Source organism: Sceloporus occidentalis, unplaced genomic scaffold, assembly GCF_023333645.1.
Source record: "Sceloporus occidentalis isolate IW3139 unplaced genomic scaffold, rSceOcc1.0.p SCAF_5, whole genome shotgun sequence".
Lineage (NCBI taxonomy): Eukaryota > Metazoa > Chordata > Lepidosauria > Squamata > Phrynosomatidae > Sceloporus > Sceloporus occidentalis.
In genome coordinates, this window is record NW_028316985.1 from 16,753,713 (window position 1) to 16,779,539 (window position 25,827).

Sequence of the window (25,827 nt, forward strand, 5' to 3'; positions counted from 1 at the left end):
CTTAACCATAATTCCAAAATCCAAAATACTCCAAAAACCATTTTTTCCCCCATGGGTGGTGCTTTCTGATGGTTCAGTATACACAAACATAATTTAAAATATTGTATAAAATTATCTTCAGATTATGTGTATAAGGCATGCATGATGTGTGTAAACATCCCCAAGATATATCTTTATGTATGTATATGTAAATACAAGTATTCCAAAATGCAATACACTTATGGGAGTTTATCACACAGGAGGGAAGTGCCCGCATCCCATGAATAAATGGGTATTAAATCTGTGAATATCCCACAAGAGCGGGATTGTTTTAAGATGATGTTGTGTGGATTTGCCATTATCCCGGCATTAACCCGTGAATAAAGCAGCCAAATCCTGCTGCTTTTTATTGTCAGGGTTTTCCCGAAAATCAAAAGCAGTGTGATTTGGCCACTTTATTCACGGCTTAATGCTGGGATAATGTTGACGTTGTGTGATGCCATTTGAAAACAATCCTGCTCTTGTGGGATATTCACGGATTTAATCTTCATTTATTCACGGGATGTGGGTGCTTCCCTCCCATGTGATAAACTCCATGGTCTCAAGCATTTCAGATAATGGAGACTCAACTTGTAACTACTCACAATAGTTTAAATGGTTTAATCCAATTTAAAATACAGACATTAAAAGGATAAAAAGGTTTTTTAAAAATGAAAATTTTCAATAAAAACAATATAGCACCCTCTAAAGCTCTTTCTTTTAAAACAATCTAAAAGCATGTTGAAATAAGAATAGTCTTTGCCTGCCAAAGAAAGGACACAAAGGAGGGGTTCGTTCTGGCCTCCCTGGAAAAGGCGTTTTAGAGCTTAGGGACAGCCACCAAGAATGTCTGTCTCACATCCTACCAGCAACACCGGTGGTGAATGTGGTGGGACTGAAAGAAAGGCCCCTCCTAAGGATCTCAGGGCCCAGTATGGCTCATAGGGGAGAAGAAGTCTTGTCAGATAGCCTGGAACTAAGTTACATAGGACTTAATAGGTCATAACCAGCATATTGAACTGTGCCCAAAAGCAGACTAGAAGCCAAATTTGATTGAAGGTATAGACAAACACGAGTGCCAGCATGGTGTCATGGCTTGAGTGTGGGACTGCAACTGGAGGGTTCGATTCCCTGTTCAAACATGAAACCCACTGGGTGACCTTGGGCAAGTCACATGCTCTTAGCCTAAGGGGAAGGCAATGACAAACTTCATCTGAACAAATGTTAGCTTTGTCTTAGGGTCACCATAAGTTGGAAATGACTTGGAAGGCAGACAACAACAATAGACAAACATGGGAAGAGTTAAACTTTGCAAAACTAAACTTTGATACTGTAAAATGGGTTCCTTTTTAGACTGCTTGTTCTGATGGAGGGAAAGTATCACCTATCTTTCAACAGTCTGTAATGCATATTTGTTGGAGTAGGATCAGAGTTTCTTGCTTTGCTTAGGAGTCTATCTCTCACTTTCTCCCATGTCCCAGGGGACACTTACAGAAATAGTTTCTTTGTTAGGAAAATGTATTGGAGATACATGCATACAACACTAGTTCTCATACAACATTCATCCCACTACTGATAAACAGATTTTAAACAGAGCCAAGAAACAGCGTTTATGTCTGGAATTTGTGCAGAAAATAGGGTAAGAGATTTCTAGCTGATAGGATCAATTCCTACAGTACTGGAAACTGAGAACAATTGCTGACTACTTGCTTTGCATCTGCTCAACATACACATTTGAAAATAAACAATTTATAATAAACACAGCTTCAAGTGCATTCTCTTGGCAAGGAAACTGTCCCCTAAAGCAGCTTCTGGAACTTTTTAGTAGAATGGGAAGTACAGAGTACCATGTTCAACTGCAGAAACAGTAAATTGTTCAGGTTCCTGCCTTAATTAACAATGCTGGCAACCTGGTAGGCAATGGAGAGACAATCCACCACAATTTAATGAAACATTTTCACAGCAACTTACTTATTCTGTGCATTGACTTCAGCCTTCTCTGTCCCTTGACCTGTTAAGTCATCATCTTCCTTGTGCCTCATTCTTTCCTGCCGGGCTCGCCTACGTCGTTCTCTAGCGGCTTCTTCCTCATCTTCATCATTTCTTTGGTAGGCTAATCTGCAAAAAACATTTATTCAATAGTATATTTGATTTATATATTTGATTTATAGCCTGTCTTTTTACCAAAATGGGAGAGATCCACACTCAACCATTGAAGCCCATTGGATAGTCCTGAGCAAATCACACTTTGTCAGCCTAAGTGGAAGGCAGTGGCAAACCTCCTCTGAATAAATCTTGCCAAGAGAACACCATGATATTCAACATAAGTTGACTTGAAGGCACAAAACAACGACAACAATTAAGTTAACATTCTAAGAGGGTGCTCATCTTGTCAGTAAAACATCAAAGGCTTGAGTCAAAGAGTCCCTAGAACCAGAGGTTTTCTGGGAGGGATGTTCGGCCATAAAGGTTAACAATAACCTTTTATGTGCCCATGTGCAGCCATTTTCTGACACTTATGTGCAAAATGCCCTTCAACACAGGGCAGGGATGAAGTTGAATTTGGGCCCAAGCCCTGGCTCCTTCTGATTAAGAAGTCATCTGCAAGCGTCTACCACCCCTAAGCTTTCCTGTCCCTTCTGCAAATACCATAGTAAATGGAAGGAAAATTGATTTTCCCAACAACAGTGTTGTTAGCAGTTCTTGTTGTGTGCAAAGTCTTTAGGGACTTTTTCACACAGGGAGGAATGTATCTCCATCAGGAAAGAAAAGAAAGTGAGGCCAATTCGGAAATGAATGCAGTTACGTACTACCTCATCACACAAAAGACCAAAATAGCATTCATCCAAAGGAGAAAGCACTGCCAATACGAATGAATTAATCACATGACCGACCAGCTTTCTATTGTGAATTAATGTGTTTGCACCTGCACAGGGAGACCATAGAATCATAGAATCATAGAATCGTAGAGTTGGAAGAGACCACAAGGGCCATCCAGTCCAACCCCCTGCCATGCAGAAAATCACAATCAAAGCATCCCCAACAGATGGCCATCCAGCCTCTGTTTGAAGACCTCTAAGGAAGGAGATTCCACTACACTTCGAGGGAGTTTGTTCCACTGTCGAACAGCCCTTACTGTCAGGAAGTTCCTCCTAATGTTCAGGTGGAATCTCTTTTCCTGCAGCTTGCATTCATTGCTCCGGGTCCTAGTGTCTGGAGCAGCAGAAAACAAGCTTGCTCCCTCCTCAATATGACATCCCTTCAAATATTTAAACAGGGCGATCATATCGCCTCTTAACCTTCTCTTCTCCAGCCTAAACATCCCCAGCTCCCCAAGTCGTTCCTCATAGGGCATAGTTTCCAGACCTTTCACCATTTTAGTCGCCCTCCTTTGGACACGCTCCAGTTTCTCAATGTCCTTTTTTAATTGTGGTGCCCAGAACTGGACACAATATTCCAGGTGGGGCCTGACCAAAGCAGAATACAGTGGCACTGTTACTTCCCTGGATCTAGACACTATACTTCTATTGATGCAGCCTAAAATCGCATTGGCCTTGTTAGCTGCCACATCACACTGTTGACTCATGTTCAACTTGTGGTCTACTTGGACTCCTAGATCCCTTTCACACGTAGTTTCATTCATCCAGGTGTCTCCCCTCCTATATCTGTGCTTTTCATTTTTCTGCCCTAAGTGCAGTACCTTACATTTCTCCGCGTTGAATTTCATTTTGTTAGCTTTGGCCCAGTTTTCTAGTCTGTTCAGGTCATTTTGAATCTTAATCCTGTCCTCTGGAGTATTAGCTACTCCTCCTAATTTGGTGTCATCTGCAAATTTGATAATTATTCTCCCAATTTTGTCCTCCAAGTCAATGATAAAGATGTTGAATAGAACTGGCCCGAGGACAGAGCCTTGTGGGACCCCACTGGTCACTTCTCTCCAGGATGAAAAGGAGCCATTGTTGAGCACCCTTTGCGTTCCGTCGGTCAACCAGTTACAAATCCATGTAACAGTTGCCTTGTCTAGCCCACATTTTACAAGCTTGTTTGCAAGAATATCATGGGGAACTTTGTCAAAGGCCTTACTGAAATCAAGATATACTATATCCACAGCATTCCCTTCATCTAACAAGTTGGTAATTTTATCAAAAAAAAAAGATCAGGTTTGTCTGGCATGACTTCTTTCTCTGTAACCCGTGTTGACTTTTTGTGATTATGTCATTGCTTTCTAGATATTCACAGACTCTCTGTTTAATTATCTGCTCTAGAATCTTTCCTGGTATATCACGTCTGCAGTACCAGTCCCAAGGAACCCCTCTCCTTTCCCCCCAAAATATCCCAGCGATCTGGAGAGAATGCAGAGCGTGAGTGGGTTACTTCCCGAGCAATGGCACTGGTCTTATGAATGAACACTGGGTAGCACCACCTATTTATACAAGAGGGGATCAGCCCCCCTCCTGATATCATTAGGAAGCCCCCCCGAAACTCAGCCCACGAGGCACCCCCAGGACCCAAATTCAGCTAGGCTCCTCCTCGCACCCCAGAGGCTCAGCACTCCAAAATTCGTCTCTCTACAAAGCCAGCAAGGGCATCTTTTTCAAGCGGGAAAACCTGTGGGGAGATCCCTGGCTCTGCCCTGCTGTGTCTTTGGTATCTCCCTAGCAATGATGTTAGAGGGAATCCCTTTCTCACAGCCCACCCCGGCCTTTCAAGCGCCTCTGGACAAAATGGAGGAGGGGGTAGAACACATGCTCAGCCTTCTGTACTTCCTCCAAAAACAGCCCCCCCCCCCACCCGGGCAGTTAAGAGAACTGTCAAAATGATTGCCTACACTTCAGAAGTTACCACTATGCCACTGGCTAATGTGGAAAGGTTATGATGAAAACCATTAGGAGGAAGAGGCAGATGGGAGCACATAAAGAGGACAGAATAAACAAAAGGGAGAACTGCTGATTCAGCAGAGATTTCACACTTTACTTTTATGGGTTCCAAAAGAAACATAAAAGCCAATGTGGCCACTGGGTAAGGTTTGGCTAACGTGCCACAGATAGAATAGAAACCATGCTCTCATGCAGTATTACTTGGCTTTGGCACAGCTTAAGCTTTTGTTGCGGCTTTTTCTATGTTCCACCACAACTGTTTCTGTATCTTTTATGCTAGTTGGTAAAAACTTGCCATTAAATAAAAGAAAGAAAGAAAAAGGGGAAGAAAAAAAAGAAAAAGGCAAATCAGGAGGACAGTTCCATGCTGGGAGTTGAATTCAAAGCAAAAACACGAAGAAGAAAAAACATACCAGTGGGGGAAAGCAAGTGACTGATGAACCTTCCTCCAAAAAGAACAGAATCTAGTGCAAAAAGCAAACAAAGCCCAAAGCAGACATAGAGATAAACACCTGCTGATTTCAAAAGCAAAAAAAATGTGTTTCAAGCGCTGGTCTCTTCTCATGCTCAATAGCATCTACTACAATTTATATTTAACTCTACTCAAACCTATTTTCAAACAAAGACTTTCAGAAGAAAATCAGCATGTGTTTTATAGATTATAGCAAGGCCTTTGTCTACATAGATCATGAAAAACTATGGATCACTCTTAAAGAAATTGGTGTACCACAACATTTGATTATCCTAATGCAGGGGTTCGTAATCTGTGTTCCAAGGAGCCCTTAGGACTCCGCCTGCACTTCCCAGGTGCTCCATGGCCACTCCAGGAAAATGAAAGAAATAAAAAATCAAAGAAATTAAAGAATAATATATTCTTATATACACACTCCTAAACACCATTCACCTGTAAGACAGGGTAGGCCTCTTAGGGGCTCCGCCTCATAAATAAGAGCTCCACGAGTCAAAAAGGTTGTATATCCTAATGTGTAGCCTGTACTCAGGCCACTGTTAGGACAGAATATGCAGAAAGAAGTGGTTTCCAATTGGAAATGGGGCAGGTAAGGCTTCATTTTATCACTCAGTATTTTTAATTTGTATGCTGAACATGTCCTATGTAAAGCAGGATTAGACTTGATGACAGGAGGCATGAAAGTTGGAGGAACATCAACAATTTATGATATACAGATGACACCATATTATTAGAATCATAGAATCGTAGGGTTGGAAGAGACCACAAGGGCGATCCAGTCCAACCCCCTGCCATGCAGGAAATCTCAATCAAAGCATCCCGACAGATGGCCATCCAGCCTCTGCTTAAAGACCTCCAAGGAGGGAGAGTCCACTACACTCCGAGGGAGTTTGTTCCACTGTCGAACAGCCCTTACTGTCAGGAAGTTCCTCCTAATGTTGAGGTGGAATCTCTTTTCCTGCAACTTGCATCCATTGTTCCTGGTCCTGTTCTCTGGAACTGCAGAAAACAAGCTTGTTCCCTCCTCAATGTGACAGCCGTTCAAATATTTAAACTGCTCTCATCATATAGCAGAAAAAAGCAAAGACTTGGAACGATTAGTGAAGAAAGTCAAGAAAGAAATTGCAAAGGCTGATCAAGGAACTAAACATGATCATGAAATGTAAAGATAAATTAATGAATACTAAAGTTAGGGTTGTATATACTATCGTATTTCCCATTTCTACATATGATTGTAAAAACTGGACAGTGAAAAAAAATCAAATGAGAATCAACTCATTTGAGATGTGGTGCTGGAGAAGAGTTCTGCAGGCACTGCAGACTGCTAAATGGGCCCTAGACCAAATCATACCTCAACACTCCCTAGAAACCAAGATAACAAAACTGAGGCTGTGGTACTTTGACCATATCATGAGAAGACACAACTATTGCTGCGCTCCGGTGTGACATTCAGACACCACATGCTGCAGGAGCAAAGAGGAGTCACTGCAACAGGGGAAAGAGTAGCTTTTTTCCACCCCAAAAAGGAATGGCATTTTGCCACTTCTTTTTGGGCCAGAAAAATGCTGGATTAAGGCCGCAGCGTGCAGTTGCTGTGGCCCCAATCCAGTGCTCAAAGGGATGGCATCAAGCAACCTCTTTAGGACTGTCTATACCAGCACTTTATCATTTCCCCACTCCTGGCTGGTGGGGTGGCCACAATGGACATATGAAATGTTGTAAGATGGAGGACAAGGGAAAATCCATTTTAAGCCTTTACAAAATGGGAAGAGAAACTACTTGTACAGCTGCATTTTCATTGGCAGCCATGTCTTTACCAAGAGTTAGCTACCGGAGGGGGGGGGGGGGTAGCCACACAAGCATATAAAACAAATGCTCATATTTGGTATAAAGGGCCACTTCACCGTTTGCACAACTTTGACTGTCACATCCATGTGGAGACTGTAAGAATATCTCTCAGTAAGTACATACAGACTAAAGAGAGCTGGAATAATAATGAGTCTACAAAGAACATTATGTACAATGTGGCCTTAAGTATTACAGCCAGAGCAGACATAGTTGCCATTTAATGTGTGACATGGCAGTAAGATGAACCAACTCGGAAGGTTAGAAGGTACTGCCTTACAGAATCGTATTTCTCCTCTATCAGGGTCAATAATGAGCAGTGAAGGCTTTCTTGACATGGCACATTTCAGATACTTTACACTACTGCTCTTCAGATAGAAGTCTACCTCTCCAGACACTTTGCACTACTGCTCTCATCATCCTTGGTGACTAGCCATGCTGGTTGTTACCGATGGGACCTGTAGTCCAAAGTATTCCATCACAGGATGCTGATAGAAATGAAATTGGTAGCAAAAGTACAAGAGCCAATATGATGTAGTTGTTTGAGCGATGAACTACAACTCTGGAGACTAAGATTCAAATCCCTATTTGGCCATGCACTGGGTGACCTTGGGCAAGTCACACTCTCAACCCAGAGGAAGCCAAAAGCCAATTCCCTCTGAATAAATTTTACCAAGTTATTCCTGCATTATTTTATTCATGGCTAGAAATCTCCCATGCTGGAAGAACAGAGGCCAACAACAACAGCAAACCACACAGCACTGTTAATTCCTCATACTTTGGGTGTGATCTATTGAAAACTGGCAAAAATGGTTGGCTGTTGAAGGACACTGCTCAGACCTGGAGAGAGCTTTCCAGGGTCACAGCTACAGAGGTCCCCCTAGCCTAGTTCAATTTTTTGAGATTCCACATCCCAACACTCTTCACAAGCATTCCTCCATATGTGTTTCTCTATTCCAGGTCTTAAAACATCATATTAATAGTTTAACAAGTCAACATTACTTTAAAAAAGAAAAAGAAACATGTTGGTTATTGTTTGAAGTATTACGTTATGTTGCTAAGACACTACTAGAGAGCTAATGTGGTGCAGTGGTTTGAGTGTTGGAGACAAGGGTTCAAATCCCTGCTCAGCCATAGAAACCCACCAGGTGACCTATGGCAAGCCATTCTCAGCCTCAAAAGAAGACCATGACAAACCCCCTCCAAATAAATCTTGCAAAAAACAAATAAATACTGTGATACATTTGCCTTAGGATTCCCACAAGTCAGAGGGAACTTGAGGGTGCACAACAACAACATTACTAAAGTAGTCAATTTTAATTAACTATTTATTTTCAAAAATCCTTAAAAAGAAGGGGGAAAGCCAAAAAAATCCCTCCATATGCAACATTTTCTAAATAAGAAATGGTAGTTGATACCCCTGCTCTCAAATAACAATTTCACTACCTGTTAGGTTATTTCACAAAAGGATCACTGTTGTGCACTTGCCGCCACAAAAAGCAGCATATTACAGGTAATGTCATTACTTGTAATGTGTTATTTCAAAGCTCTACACTGTTTATGCTGACAAATGAGTACAAAATTCACACACTGTAAAGGAGAATGGGGGGCATGCAAAAGGGAAAGCACTGACTTTTGCCTCCTTTCTAAGCCACTAGAATCTCAATACAGTATTTAAAATTATTTGAGCACACATTGTATATTGTTCAGTCTACAGTAAACCCACCATCTTTCTTTTTGTACAATGTCGCCAAACAATATCTCTTCCCTGGTTAAGTATCTGCCTTCTATTTCCTATTTGCCACTGCTGGGAAAACAGTTCCATCGCTAGAGGTGCCTTTTATACTCTTGGGCACTCAATATGTCTTATTAAATATTCAGAAGATGTGGTGGATAGAAGCATACCCTTCCCTTTCTCTCACCTTGCTCATAGCATTTTTATCTCACAGTGCATTCCGGGACTTCAATGTTGAACAGGCAGTACAAATACTGAACAATGCATCAGTTTCCAAACTGATTTTTCATTTAAAAAGTTCAAATTAGATAGGGCTCATTAAAATGCAAACTGAACAAATATCTTTCTCATCCCTGATAAATCATAATTATTACTTATTAAGCAGAGAATATAGGTCCTGGTAACTTTGCCTGCATGCAAGACAAGCCAATTGTACCCTGGAAGGCAAGATTCCTTCCATTCAACCATATTTATATTATGTTATGATATTTAAATTCCTGCTTTCTCCCAATATTGGATTTAAGCTAGCATATCATGTAAGATAAAAGAAGTAATGATTCAACCTTTAAAACAATTAAAAAAATAAAAAGCATGAATTCAAAACAGTTTAAAATCAATTAAAATAAAATGATTACGAAAAAACATGGCATACCCTATTAAAAGACCCCTCTGTCACAACCAGTTAACAATCAAAGGCCTGTCTAAACAAAAAGGTCTTTTTCTGCTGGTGGGAAAAAAGCAGAGAGAGGACCAACCAAGGCTGCATCCATACTGCAGAAATACTCCAGTTTGACATCAATTTAACTGCCATGGCTCAATGCTATGGAATCCTGGGATGTGTAGTTTGTTGTGGCACCAGAGCTCCCTGACAGACAAGGCTAAATATTCCACAAAACTACAATTTTCAAGGCAATATTATGGTCTTTTAGTCCAGGGGTGTGTGGGATCCAGGCTGATCCAAAGCAACTTTGTAATGACAAAAAAGAACACTTTCAAATGTCCCAATAACAAAATGTCTCTATAATTGAATGATAATAGTTTCCATGCCATTCTCTGTAAATCTCATGGCCCTTTTTGTACATAAACATTCTAATTAATTAATTAACCAACTTAACAATTTCAATTAGTAAAGTTAATCAATTTAGCTGCCGTGGCTTCCCTAAGAATTCTGAGAACTGTCAGGTGACGTTGCTGACATTTCTCTGTTATCGATTTCACAACCCATTGATTTCCAACCTCGAATCCTCAGAAGTTGACATGCTAGGCCTCTCAATGCAATGCGCTCTACATGGGACAACCTTTGTGCCACGTCTGGAAGCTCCAATTGATAGAAAACATGGCAGCCAAACTGGTTGCCAGAAAATCCAAGTTAAACCATATTACACCTATTTTAAAATCACCAGATTGGCTGCCTATTAGCTTCTGGGCACAATACAAGGTATTGGTTATCACCTATAAAGCCCTACATGGCCTGGGTCCAGTCTACTTGAAAGAACGCCTCCTCCCATACAATCCTTCCCGTACACTCCGATCCTCCGGGAAAAAACCTCTTACAATCTAGAAAGACCAGACTTGCGGTGACCTCCTGGAGGTCCTTCTCTGTCACCGCTTCAAAAACTTGGAATGACCTGCTGGAAGAGATTCGCCAGTTATCCTCACTCAAGGCTTTCAAAAAGGTGACAAAAACCTTGCTCTGCTGGCAGGCCTTCCCCAATTGATAATGTCCAGAACCAATTGAATCCCCCTCCTCTTATTATTTTTCTCATTCATGGTTTGTTTATTAATTTTGACGTATTGTTATGTATTTTTAACCATGTTTTTTTGTTTAATTTTATACTTGGGAGGGAGAGTTGGGCCGGGGTCTTGTGGAGCTTGTTGTTTTTATTGTTATATAATGTACAAACTTTGTTGTTACCCACCTCGATCCCCAAAACGGAAGAGGCGGGATATAAATAAATATTTTATTATTATTTATTATTATTATCATCCCCAATTATCGGCCATGTTGACTGAAGTTGATAGCACTTATACTCCAGCAACATCCAGAGACCCAAGACTGGGAAGCACTGCATTAGGCCACCTCATACAACAGTGATGGGAACTATGTGGAACTCCAGATGTTGTTGGACTGCAAAACTCATGAATTCAAGGTAGGATAACTGATGCTGAAGAATGTTAGGAGTCATACACAATTTATATGGCTACATGATTCTGATCCTACTCGCAGAACTACAATTCCCTGGGACTGCTCAGGAGAAAGAATTACAGCTGAACTACAGATAAATGTATCTGTGAGGTAAACGTGTCTTAAAAGGGATGCAGGGGCTTAGTAGTTAAGACGTCAGTTCTGATGATCAGAAGATCAGACGTTGACAGTATGAGGCCCAAGTGCTGCATGATGGGATGAGCTCCTATCACTAGTCCCGGCTTCTGCCAGCCTAGCAGTTTGAAAGCATAAGTAGATAGATAGGTACCACTTCTCAGTGGGAAGGTAACCGTGTTCAGTGCAGTCATGCTGGCCACATGACCACCAGAGCAGTTCTCCTACAACGCTGGCTCTTAGAAACGGAGATGAGCACCGCCCCCTACAGTCAGTTACAACTAGACATTCATGTCAAGGGACTACCTTTACCTTTACCTTTAAATGTGTCTTAAATATGTTCAGGGGAGATGACACAGTCAGCATCTTCAACAGAAAAATCAGTGAGTCACCCACATTGTGCAAATCTTGTTCTTGTTCATATTCTTCTTGGGTGTGTATGCTTTTAAGTGCTCTTAAACTGTAATCTTCCAACTAACCATTACTACCTTGCTGGGCACAAAGGCAGAATTATGCAGATATACAATTTTATTTTCTTTTTCTTTTTTTAAAAAGGGAAGAAAATGATCCGTTTGTTTCACAGCACTGAAATGAAAGCAGATTCTCTCAAATACATTCCAAATAACTCTATAAATTGCCTTCTGCGTGTATCCTAGGATGAAATGCAGGCGGGATTGCTCATAAAGAGAGCAAAACTAAAACTTTCAGCTACTGAAATAATGTTGAATTTGCCTCCAATACAAAGATAAAAGGATTTGCTGGAAACATCCCAAAGTGGGAGCATGTAATTCACTCAATATGTGGAGACAATAAAATAGCTTGCTGTTTCTCTTCATCTACAAAAGGTTTGAAATTCATGGCAGGCCTGCATATGCTAGAGAAGAGTGCTGAGGATATTGTGGATGGCCAAAAAGACAAATGGCCCCCAGAACAGATCAGGCCTGAACTATCCCTGTAAGCCCAAGATGATGAAACTGAGGCTGTCATACTTTGGCCACATCATGAGAAGGAAAGAATCACTAGAAAAGACAAAAATGCTAGGAAAGGTAGAAAGTAGAAGAAAGAGAGGTAGACCACACAGCAGATGGCTAGACTCAATCACGAAGGTCACAGGCCTGAATCTGCTGGACCTAAGCAGTGAAGGATAGAGGGTCTTGGAGATGTCTCATCCACAGGGTCGGCATGAGTCAGGAACAACCCAAGGGCAGCTAACAACAATAACAACTGCATATGCACTCCAGATATGGCAGCCATTTTTCTTTCTTTCCGGCATATGACACAGAGAATGTATGTTTGCTTAACCATTCTACAATTATTCATTCTAAATTGATCAGAGCAAGATAACAGCTCTTCCTTCACAAAGTCCTAGTCAGCTGCCTCATCATAGTGTGTCCAACACCTGTGTTTCTGACAGATATGCCAAATAGAAACTCTGAATAGAATTAGCATGGTGGTGCACCCCAGAAGGACCAGTCTAAGTGGGAAGAAGCTTGTTGCCAAAAGGATGGCAACCAGGTGACCTACCAGATGGTCTTTGCAGTTATAAAGGTAATAGCACTGATTAACTGGAGATTGCATGGCCATAGGGAGTTAAAGCGGCTGTCTAATGATGTCTAAGGTTGAAATTGAATTGGATTGAGTCCAGCACAGAACTTAAACAAAATTGTATTTTTTACAGGTACTCTAAACCAAGGATGGGCAACCGTGACCCTCCAGACGTATTTGGACTGCAGTTCCCATAATCTCTCACGATTGGTTATGCTGGTTAGGACAGGTAAGAATTCCAGGCTAGGAATGGCTGGGAGGCACCATTGTTCACCCCTGCATTTAAAGTGACAAAGGCAGGTTTGAGGCTGTAAACTTTTGTATCTGAGAAGTAAGAAGCAAAACTTTTTGGAGACAATGGAAAGACACAATTATTGCTTAAGTGAAAGAGAGTTAGTATTTTCTTTGGGATGTGTGTGACCAGCCTTAAGAACAATCTGTCTGAAAGGTGGCCCAGTATAGAGATAGTTATGCTGACTTTAGTACTTTTTAAAACATTGGGACTCAGTAATAATATGAAAAATTCATGGGACCGCCATAAGCTGACAGGTGACCTGAAGGCACATATAGCTGGTTCTAACTGGAAGATGCTTCTGTTGCAAAGTTCATGCTTTGACAAACAAAGGGTGAAGCATGCATCCCAAAGTACAAAGGGCCATGAGCCAGGACTCACCATCAGTATAAAGCAGAGCTCAGGCTCAGAGAGAAAAAGCAGTCAGTCATTTTAATCAACAGGGACAAAAGCACCATCTGCCACACCTCCATGTCACCTCTGAGCTTAGCTGTAATCATCCCAGTGCTGGCCTGGCAGGGAGATTTTTACAGCAACAATATATTGTTATGAGCTCTCTGTTTTGTAATAAAAAATATGTCCAGGCAGCTTGCTCTTGAATGGATGAAGACTCCATTTCTTTGCAGAAAACCTGCTTCAGCAAACCTGAGTGACCAGCAATCCAGAACTGTCTACCAATGCTGCTGCCCACCACCACTTTCACCACAACAGAACAGCTTGCAAACACACAGGCATGCACATACTTCTATCTCTGAACCATCCTTAATAAAAAAAGGAGAGGAAAGGGGAAATGGCACTGGAAAAGGTTTTCTCTCTCATCATATGAGGGAGGCTGTTACAACTGCCATCAGTTTTCTAATTCTCTCTCCCTTCCCTCTTCTATTGCAGTGTCATGGCCAGCCAAGAGCAGGTCTCGGAGGATGAGGAGGATGGGGCTCCTCCAGAGCAAGAGATAATTGAGGCTACACCAGGTGCTCATCCTGCTCCAGTGCAAGAGGTAATTGAGGCTACACCAGGTGCTAATCCTGCTCTACCAGAATCCAGCCCTGATCTCCCACCCCAGAGGAGGAGGCTCAGCCAGGTCCTAGTGCTGATGGGATTCCTCTGGTGGCACAGCAGCCTAGTGGTGACTCTGGGGAGGAACCAGGCCTGGAGTTTCCCTCCTTTAGACAACGCAGGGCTGAGAGTACTGGCAAACGCAGGTCCAGGAGGATTGCTGAGAGACAATTGGCAAACAAGCCTCAGCTGGCACTGAGGAGAGAATCTCCTACTTAAGAAGCAGGGAGACACCAATTCAAGGTCAGAGTTTATTGTATGATCTTTTGGTGTGACTGCTGCCTTCACTGGCTCCTTGTATCTTGACTCCTTCTTGCCTTGACTCTTGACTTTGGAACGGACTGGACTATTGCTACCTTCTGGCTGACCTGACCCTGGACTGAACTGTCTATTGTGACATCTGTTATCCTGACTTTGGCTTGGCTTTCGGTTTGCTCTTTCTCTCACTCCCTGCAAGGTTTGTGGACTATTTCCAGTTGCCTAGCTAATTACCTTGTTGAGCCATCTTTATCGGCGTATGTTTGTATGTGCTGGCCGCAGTCCAGGACATGCAGAGACTAGGAAGATGGCACACAGCTTCCAGCAGGTGATCCAAACACCTAGTACTCCTGAGTCTGTCTACATCAGGGGTAGGCAACCTTTTTGAGTCGGGGGCTGGGTTGCTGTCCCTCAGACAACTGGTGGGCTGAAGCCCAAAAATAAAAAAATAAATAAGGAGGGAGGAGGCGATCGCCGGTGGCCCCGTGCGCTCCTTCTCAGCCTCTGAGGACGCTTTGGCTTCCACAGAGGCCGAGAAGGAGGGAGGCGGCCGCGGGGAGGTGGGGAGGGTGGGGCTGCCGTGCGCAGGAGGCGCCGCTGCCTCCACCTTCGCCTCCTGTGCCCCAGGCCTCGCTGCCCTCCTCTTCCTCCGCCTCCTCCACACGGCCATGCACGGTGGAGGAGGAGGAGGGCAGCGAGGCCCCGCGGGTGCCCGGAGCAGCGCGGAAGCTGCGGCGGGGGCGGCAGGACCAGGCTGGGGCCGGTCCCAAGGCCTCAGCGGGCCGGATCCGGCCCGCAGGCCGTAGGTTGCCAACCCCTGATCTACATGTTTAGAGAGAACATGGAGAACCACTTTGTTGATATGGATCAACAGCTCTGCCAACAATCTCTGGATTCTCATTGGGACATGGTTATGGAGACTGTCAAGATGAGCATCTGCATTTCAAAGTTTACCAGTATAGCACTAGGTTCCACAAGTTTAGGGACACATGCTTGCCCTTTCTCTAAAGTACCAAGAGAAACACTTGTGTAACCTGGATGCAGCTTTACCAAACATAAGCAGAAGTGACATGTAAAGGTTGAAGCAGCTCTAAAGGCACCCTTAGAATTCTTTTAGCCTTTCCTTGTTGATTTACAAAGACTTATCAGTTCAATACATCATGGAGGTCACTTTATGCTGTATCTTTCTTTAACTACTTTTAAATATCTTTCTCTTTTCTGCTCACCAAAAACTGTCCTCTTCTGAGGTTTCTGTCTCCTCATTGGAAGAGATGGAAAGAAGCTGACTCAGTGAAGAAAGGGCTTTGTAGGATTTTATTGATATGTTACTACCTAACTGTGTCAGCAAACAAGGAAGATGTTAAATCCAGGGAATGCAAAAACGGGGGGGGGGGGGGGGACCACACAGATAAAAATAGCTTGTGTCTTTTCAATCCAAAAACCAGTCCCTGACTCCTGGAGTTCTCATTTATATAAAGAGATATTTTTGTGGATGTACCTCACTTTTCCTACTTTTCACCCTGAATTTCTGTTTGGAAGCTGTTTCTGCACATAATATAATTCATGAAACAGCTACATTAATGAAAAGAGATCTTTCTCAAACTGTCTGGAGGAGGAAGAAGAGAATGAGGAGTCATCTTAAATACTATTTTATCTGTGATACCTGATTCTGTCATTATCAATAACTGGAATGGGGCTGGACAGGATGGTATCACCACCTTTCAAATTACCAGAGAAAGGTGAAGTGGCTATATTTTGAATGTCTAAAATGGAATGAATTCTTATTCACTAAACACATTATTGGATGATTCTGAAGGCATGCATTGGCTCTTGTTAAATGGTTTGTATAAACAGCCAGTGGCAATATCAAATATTGCTTCAACCAGGCATTGCAAATCTTGCAGTTACCCATCACTGTTAAGTTGAATAAAGCACTGAAAATCACAGGCACTGGCAAACTAACAGAAAAACACAGAAGTAATCCATTGGATGTCTTATATATAAAAAATTAAAACATGGTTTATTCATTATTGTGTCCACAGTATATAGGGTTTTATGTGAGACTGGAGAGGTATGTCCATATTCTGATAGAGAAAAATAGGTATTTTTATTTGTGATTGTTGAGAGCAACCACTGAATAGGATTCCTAGTCATTTTCAGGTCAAATGGGAAGTGCTTTGCAAGCATATCCGGGCTTAATAACTATTGACAAAGTGCCTCCTCCCCAATGCAGAGACATTTTTATTCCCAGCTAGTGGACTAAATACTGTACTGGCCAACAACCAGAAAGCAATTCCTATGAAAGTAAGAAACCAATACTGAACAAAAGCCAACTGTGAAATTTCACATTAATTGAAGTAAACCATGTTGATCTGGGGGAAGGGGAGACTTGGCTTTACAAAGATGCTCAGTGCCGCACTGTGCAGGGAATGGAGCTAACGAGAATCAGATGTCTCACATTCTTCCCTCACCAACGTCTCTGAATCAATGGCTGGACGAATGGATACCATGTGCAGCAGGGATCTATCTTCAAAGTGGAGATAAAGCTTAATGTGGACTCTGGGTATTTCCAAAGTTTACTGTTAACAACACAGGTAACCAGAAGCCTTTGGGTTTCTTTTTTTCCTGTGAATCAGCCAGGGAGTTAAAAACATAGGCTCTAACAGGATTAAAGATAGAAGAATCCCATACAGCACTAGTAAACAAATCTTGACATATCTCTGTGTCCCTGTGGAAGTTCCCTACAAACTTTATATTTTAATAGGGAAACTTGCTACAGAATTAGTTTATAATACAGTTTCCAAAGAGTATTTATGGCTTTATTCTCAATGTACTTTTTCATTTGCTCTGATATAATTTATAAACAATTTCTGCTGAATTTCTTCCACAGCAATGGAAACAATACTAGGAAACAATACTATCACTTGATACTAGGTTGGAAATCGAATCAGTGCCTCACATCTTCTCAACCTCAGTTCCCTCATTTGTAGAAACAAAAGTAATGACCTAGTTGACAACAGTACTGGTACAAATTGTTATAAACAAGTAATATTACATGACAAGCAACTAATTTACAGTTGGCCCTCCACATTTGCAGCTTTGACTTTTGCGGATTTGATTATTTGCTGTTTTAATTAATATGGTTCTCTCTAGGAATCTCTAGGTCCTCCAGCACAGCTCTGCCAAGTGTTGACCATAGAGTTATGCTAAAGAAGCTAGATGTTCCTGGAGAAAGCACTTCTCTAGACATTTGGAGGTCCTCCAGCATGATTCTATAGTCAACTTCTGGCAGATGTTGACCACAGACTTACACTGGAGGATCTGGAGATCCTAGCGGGATGTTCTCTCAGTTAAAGAGAATAGTGTTTTTTTATTTGCAGTTTTTCCACATTTATGGGGGTCCTTCACCTATATCTCCAGTGAATGTGGAGGGACGACTGTATATATTATATAAGCCCCTCTCTCTCTACACACACACACACACACACACACGTAATATAAAAAGCTCTGCATCACAGTTGGAAAAATGTAATTGTCTATAAAATGCACACAGATCCTGTACAATGCAAGTGTCTCCAATTCTCCTTCTACCAGAGAAACCCTTGATTTGAAAATTAACATGCTAACAGTTTATATGAAGAGCTTTTTGATAGGAGTAAAAGAAGAAGAAATTTCCCATCCTCCTTGAAGCCATTCATCTAATTCTTCAGTGATAACACAGAAGCTGACAAAAGCTTTCAAATAACCAAATTGGTGCAGTTCAGGAACCAGGGTTTCCAAGTCAAAGTTGTTGTTGTTATCCTGCCTTTTTCCCACTTTGAAATTCAAGCTGGCCTACAACAGTCAAAGCCAACATAGCTAAAAATTCACAGCATATGAAAGTTATAGAAAATCCTGCACAATATATGAGGCCTGTTCCTCCTAAGCAAACAATCCTGAAAGGCATGCTATAACAAAAGGTCTTCACCTGCAAGGAGGGTGACAGTTGACCTTCTCTGAGAAGGGTGTTCCAAAGACTGGGAGAAGACATCAAAAAGGCCCTCTCCCACATTCCCAACAGATGTACCTTTGAAGGTGGTGAGACAGAGAGAAAGGCCTTCCCAGAAGATCTCAAATCACAGGCAGGTTTCCATAGGAGAATATGGTCCTTCAAATAACCTGAGCCATATAGGGATATCTGATTAGCAGGAAAAATGGGGTGATCTGCCACCCATGTGGGAGAGGTGGAAAAACTGTAACTCATAGTTGTGGGTTGCAAGCACTTTCCCAGGGTTCCCAAAACCAAAAATCATATCACTTCCAGTTCTCATATGTCATATATCTCTGCAGCCTGCCAGACAGACACACAAGAATCAAAATTGGTCTGCACCTCCAAAACAGTTGCCTACCCCGCATACAACTAGGTAACAAGCAGCACCTGCTAAAATTCCCTCTTCTGCACAACCATTAAAGGTACAGGAGCGCTCTCCAATTTTTGCTCTGGAGATAGAATATCTACTACCAAGATGTGTGTGTGCGCATATATGCCATCAAGTTGCCTACAAGCCTATGAATTTCATAGGGTTTTCATAGGCAAGGAATGCTCAGAGGAAGTTTGCTGTTACCTTCTTCTGAAATATAGATGTTGGGGATTAATAATACAAGATGCAAACTGAACCACTGAGAAGCATTTGTTCACCTGCTGTCAATGTATTGAATTGTATGTAGAATACTGCTTTGGCCTGGCCCATCACAGTAGGGCATGCTGATGTGCTTAGAGCAAGGTACTTTCCCTTGCATTCTTGCCCTTGCCCTTCTCCAGCTTACCACCAGTAAAACTGCTGTCAGTAAATGTGCCTTTTCCCGCAGTGCAGGCCTTGGAATTAGACGTGAAGACATTCTTTAAAAACAAATGTCAAAACTGGTAAAATAAATTACAATGGAAAATATACTATGAAACTGAAATTGTATATAAGGAAGTTTAATAGAGAATTTTGTTTAATAAGAGTTTAAAGTCAGTGAGAATATTTATTTTAGTTATTGTGATTATACTGAAATGAGAAGCTATTTTAGTTATTGAGATTACACTAAAAGAAGCAGATGATAAGATGATAAGGAAGTTCAGATAAAAAGAAAGTTAATTAAATGAAAGTTATTAGATATGACTGACTGTGCTAGAGAAGAGGTTGAATATAATGGATGGAGACAGTCATTATTATGTGAAGTCAAAGGCTTTCATGGCCGGCATCCATAGTTTTTTGTGGGTTTTTCGGGCTATGTGGCCATGTTCTAGAAGAATATAGCCCGAAAAACCCACAAAAAATTATGGTCATTATTATGTTATGTTAATATTATGTTTTGTGTTGAATGTATGTAGGTATGTATGTATGTCTATCATACCATATATACTCGACTATAAGTCAACCTTATGTATAAGTTGAGGGCAAGTTTGGGGGCCAAAATTAGGGATTTTGATATGACCCATGGATAAATCGAGAGTAAAACTTAGAGGTATGTTACAAAGGATGTAAAGGATGAAGCAAAGGTAAACAATGTCAAAAAAAACATTTAAAAAATCTAGCAGATGCTCATACTAAAGGCTGGCTGGATAAGAAAATAGTGGCGGGTCAGTGCTTCCAGGACAGATTATGCTCTTGCCCTTCACCAGGAGGTGACTCCTTTTTAAAATAAGTGTTAAAGTACAATACTTACACTGACCAGTGGATAGGTCAACACAGGTTTTAGGGGTCAATTTTTTGAATAAAATTTCTAGACTTATATATGAGTATATACAGTATTTGGATTTTGTATTGTCTTTTTAATTTACATAATAGATTTTTTTAAAAATGTCAAAACACCACAGTGTCAAAACACACAAATACTCGAAGACCCTGTCTGCTTGGCTTGTAGGCATTGTTTGGCTGCTGGTTTTACTGAAAGAATATTTTGCAGAGGCAATGGATGGTAGTGGTCCAGAGTCCATCTTCCCTGCTTTCCCATACTCCCCAATAGTCACAATTTGTCAAGGACAGTCCCAATTAACCTTCTGTCATCCCACATTTTCAGATGCTTTGAAAATGTCCCAGTTTCTCTTTCTTCCTCCCATTTGCCCCCTTTATCCTCATCTAACTCCAAGGGCCCACTGTACATGAATGTGTCTATAGGAAAAGAGCCTCTGCATGGAAAACATCTACAAACAGCTTTAAATCAACAACTGCTATGAATAAATGTTGCTTGGAAAATGCCCAGGAAAGTTGATGTCACTTTAATTTAATCTGATTGTTGGGCATTATCTTCTGTTACTTAAAAATAATTAGTACTGAAAGAAAAAGAGGCATAATACTGAAAGAAAAGAGACCTTTACTGCCACTGGATAAATTGGTCAACTTTTTTTTGTCTTTTATAAATTTCGGAGATCCAATAATTGATTAAAATTTCCATCCCTTGCCACAACAGCAATTTGTTCAGGTCCAAAATGGTCAAAACTGGGCTATCCCAGAAAAACGGATGTCAACATTTCCTTAATCTTTGAAAACATTTTTCATATGAAATGAAATATAGTCCTCCCTCCATTCTCGCGGGTTTTGGATCTGCGTCCCTTGCTTATGCACGAGGGATGAATGGAGGGGTGCGTGCTCACGATGCACCCCCCACACCCCATGCCTATATTCAAGCCAATGGGGAGGCAGCCATAGAAGTATGAATGGAATGATAGCACCATAACTGCAGTATGGTATTGTCCTATCTCTCCCAACTAGTTGTTTGCCATACGAAGGAGGACCAGTAGGATCAATTTTGAAGTGAAGATGTTACATAGTTGCTTAGCAATAATAGATGATCTTTCTCAAAGTCTGGTGATTCAGGATGGTCTCCATTCCCAAACTAGGACCAACATTTCAGTACATGTTGTGAGGGCCAGCATGGCCTAGTAGTTTGAGTGTTGGACTAAGACTCTGGAGACCACAGTTCAAACCTCTGCTTGAGCATGAAACCCACTGGTGACCCTGAGCAAGTCACACACTCTCAGCCTTAGAGGATGTAAATGACAACCGCCATCTGAATAAACTTGCCAAGAGGTTCACCTTAAAGGTAAAGGTAGTCCCTTGGCATGAATGTCTAGTCGTAACTGACTGTAAGCGGCGGTACTCATCTCCATTACTAAGCCAAAGAACCAGCGTTGTCCGAGGACTGCTCTGGTGGTCATATGGTCAGCAGGTCTGCACCGAACACTGTTACTTCCCACCAAAGTACCACCTAATTATCTGCTTGCATTTGCATGCTTTTGAACTCCTAGGTTGGCAGGAGCTGGGACTAGTGACAGGAGCTAACACCATCATGCAGCACTCAGGCCTTGAACTGCCAACCTTCCAATGTCCGATCATCAGAATTGGTGTCTTAACCACTAAGCCACTGCATCCCTTAGGTTCACCTTAAGGGCACCATAAGTCAAAAATGACTTGGAGGCATACAACAACAACAACAAATGCCATGTGTTCCCCTTCTGTCCTCATTATACTTGCCTGCCACTTCATTCTTTTCTTTCTTCAATACTGCCCCCCCCCAGTACTTTCCTTCAGGGCCGGGAACTATCTATCTTTTTCTACATTATTGTATAAGCAGCTTTGTACATAAGCAGCACTGTAATAAGAACAACAACAAGGTAGTGGTGGGTTATACACCGCCATGAAAGTACGGAGTCAGTCCGTACTAGGGTTAGGAAGGTGCGGTGCTTCCGCACCCCTCTAACCCTAGTACGGACTGAGTCCATACAAAATGGCAGCTACCCTTCCGCATGGGGGCCGCCATGACGATGTCACGACCGTGCCGCCTCTATACGGGGCGGCACGGATGTGACGTCGGTCCGCGCCAGGGCACTTAGTGCGCCCTTTGCGCGGACCAGGAAGGAGCTCCGTTTCGGAGCTCCTTCCTGGTTTGCGGCGCCACTTTGCGTCGCTGGGTGCAGCCTTCAGACGGCTGCGCCCAGCGAAGCAAGGGAGAAAGGGGCCAAGAGGCCCCTTTCTCCTCCTCCTCCTCCTCCTCCTCCTCCTCCCCGCCGCCGCGGGGTGTCCTTCGGGCTTGAAGCCCCAAGGACACCCCTTTTCAGGCTGCTGGGAAGCAGCTTTTTGCCTCTTCCCCGCAGCCTGAAAAGCGGCGGATCGGGGCCTCAGCGGCTGCCATTCTGCCAGCTGAGGCCCCGATACACCAGGGAAAGGGGCGGGTACAGCCCGCCCCAAATGGGTGGTCTGTAACCCACCTATGATTCTCCATTTGTGGTTCAGCACATGGTCAGGGAAAGCTAAATCTGTTGAGGATGGCAGCATACAAGAGATGGATACTGGAAAGGTAATGAGCAGCAAAGATAGGGCATAACCTGGTCCATGGTGAAAGAGGAGGTAAAAGAAAGATGGAAAGAGCTGGAAAGAGTAAAATCAAAATGAAGTTTTCATTCCAGGCACCCTTTGTGCCTGGTTCTGACCTAGAGTAAACTTCTTGCACAGAGACCTTTGCTGCCAAAATATTTAACATTTCTGGTGCTATGAAGCGGTACTGTAATTATACATATGAGGCTTCAGGCCTGAACACACAGCATAAATGATACTTTCATGGCTAAAGGCCTACAGGCAATTTGGCTACAGTGAGCCATGCAAAAGCCAAAGTTCTGTAGCCTGTGTTCACAACACAATTATTTCAGGAGCCCCACCCTGAAAGACACACCTTTCCAAACCTTAGATTCAGGGGAGGGGAATATGGTTTACTATGGTAGAGATAAACTAGCACACTTGTAACTTTGTTTTAAGGTATAGTATGCATTTTTCTCTCTAAAAGCAGTTTTTCAAATAGTCAACAGGAAAAATGCAGAACGCAGAGCTTGTAGATGACTCGAGGTTTACCAATCTAGCAAAATCTGACTTGAAATTTATTGCCCAAGGGATTCTCTAAAGAAAGATTTCCTGAGTCCATCTTTGCCTCCAGTTAACATGAAATGAAGAAGGACTGCAAAAATGCAAAAATATGGTACCAAAGGTAAATTGAAGAAGAACGGCTAGCTTAATGCTGGATGCCATTCAAGGCACCCACTTTTAGCTAGGTCAGGGGTGTGCAACTGTGAAAGGCTAGGGGACCACATCAGCCCCTTAAAAAGCCATGGAGGGTTTCACCTCACCTCACACCACACTTTGGCAAAAAATACCCAATTTGTTTACCCCCAAAGGAGTTAAGACAAACTGGATCCCAAAGGCAGTAGCTTTTTGTCTTGCTAATGGAATTTAAAGTTTATTTCCTAGATTTTAAGAATCTCTCAGTAGCCGCATGGACAGAAAGAGTAGGGACCTGCCTTCCTGCATGGTACCCTTGCATACCATCTGAACAGAGGACAACAACCACAACATCTTGACAAAGATGTCTCCTATATGATTTTTAACACCTTTGCCTGATGAAGAGGCCAGTGGAGCTTCAAAAGCTTGCAACAGGTATACTGTGCATTTTGGTTGGCCTGAAGGTATCACTGTTTAATGGATTTGGGATGTTATTGTACTTTGCTATATGGTCAACACTGCTACCCCTGGACATGTTTTCTCTTAGTAGCAAGCACTGAAGGCTTGTGTTATCTTCTCTTTACCACAAGCGCTACCAGGGGAAAGGAAGATTCCTCACTGTCTGTTTTGTTCCACTTGGCAGTAAGCACGCTTGGCCTTCCTAAGAGCATGCAGCAATTAGACACTCTCCTCCTTCTTCCTGTGCTACTGATGGGCACTTTTCAAAACATACCAAAAATAAGCAGAATATGTTTGTGTTATTTTCCACCACTTTATACTGTTTTGCATTTTGTTCCCTTTCCTCCATGACATCCATCTGGAAACTTTCCCTTACATTCCAGCTCTCTTCCAGGAGGAAGCAATGAGGGGAAGGGAGGTGGTCAGAGGAAGTTCAGTCTAGAGAGAAAAGGATCGGGATCAGCAGAAGGACAGGGAAGAGGGACTGCAAACTTTGAAAGCAGAGCACCTGGCCTACTGAAAAAGCAAAGAGAAAAAAGGGCCAGCCTGATTGTACTCCCAGCCTTTGGGAACACAGATTGTCTCCTCGAAATTCTACTTTTATTCATCCAAAGAAGGGGGCCCTGAAGGTTTATTACAGGATGTATAGAGGCGAGCCTGGTGAGAAATAATGTGAAGAAAACAAAATATAGGGATTCTTTTATGTTCTGTAAAATTCTGCTGGGATAGAAGAATAGGTTCACTTCCAAAACTCCAGCTGTCCTCATTTGACAGGGATAGTCCTGATTAAAGGAAGCCCCTATTTATCTGACAGTTTAGGGGCTCCGGTGATGTTAGAAACCAGAACCCATACAGGGAACATGAGGGAATGACAGTGGCTTGTTTGGGACTGCCTGCACACACACTGCTTGCAAAATCTCTCGGTCTGCTTGGTGCTTTTCCTCCTCTCTCAGCTCACTTTGCAAGCAGTGTGCAAGAGAACTGTCAACGCCAAGCAAGCCTCCACAGGCAAGAAGAATGTAAGGGAAAGAGCAGACCCTTTATTTGAATAACATACCTTTTCCTTAACTTGCAAGCATAAAAAGAGTAAGCTGTCAGATAATGGGGTCACTGAAAGGCAGGAGCTTCCTTTAACCCTCTATAGTCCCACTTTTTCCAGCTGCTCTTAAAATGTCCCAGTTTCTCTCTCCTCACCCCACTTTCTTCCTTTATCCAAAGCTTACTTCAGTTGCTGGAAGTAAATTGAAGGTGCAAAAGCAGTCAGTTAACTCAGCAAGGGGAGAGGAGAGGAGAAGGCAGAATCTTTCCATTCCCAGTAGGCTCAGCCAAAAGCAACCTGCTGCATGCTCTCCTGGTTTGTGTGTTCTTACTCAATAATTTTTGTCATCAGTAACTGTAATGTTGCTCGGTCACATGTGTCCTGGTTTTCATCTGCAAAATGCAAGAGTCATAGGACATGTAAACTAGGCACACACACACATACACACAAGTACACACATACACATACACTCACACACAGGAAATTCAGAATGGATCCATTCAAAACACAGAAAGAAAAGTTTTATGTAATGGAATAAAGATAACATTACATGGGTCTTTTAAAATTAATGTTATGTGTAATTATATCTATCCCAGCCTGAATTCTTCTTTCACGTTGATTCATCACAACTATTAGTTGGTTTATATATTAATCTCTGTTGAGATTTTAAAAATTACAAGGGCCCAAATCAGGGGTGGTCAAAGTGTGGTCCTTCAAATGATATTGGACTGCAACTTCTAGAATTCCTCATGATCAGCTATGCTGGCAAGCACTGATAGGAATAGCAGTACAACGACGTCTGGAGGTCCACACTTTGCCTACCACCAGCCAAAACACAAAAGACCCATCAAATCAAGAGGATTCACACAAATACAGACTTTCACTGAGTAGTTAGTTCAA

General features: G+C 42.3%; 1 protein-coding gene across 12 annotated transcripts in view; it reads right to left on the bottom strand.

Annotated features, from left to right (window-relative positions):
* The window catches only part of CALD1 (caldesmon 1), a 236,193-nt gene that overhangs the window by 29,035 nt on the left and 181,331 nt on the right, over positions 1-25,827 (bottom strand). For all 12 annotated transcript variants that reach the window (XM_089527702.1, XM_089527699.1, XM_089527697.1 and 9 more), the window contains one exon: positions 1,990-2,136. In XM_089527702.1, the coding sequence (XP_089383828.1) occupies positions 1,990-2,136 (147 nt within the window). The remainder of the gene's footprint in view (positions 1-1,989; positions 2,137-25,827) is intronic.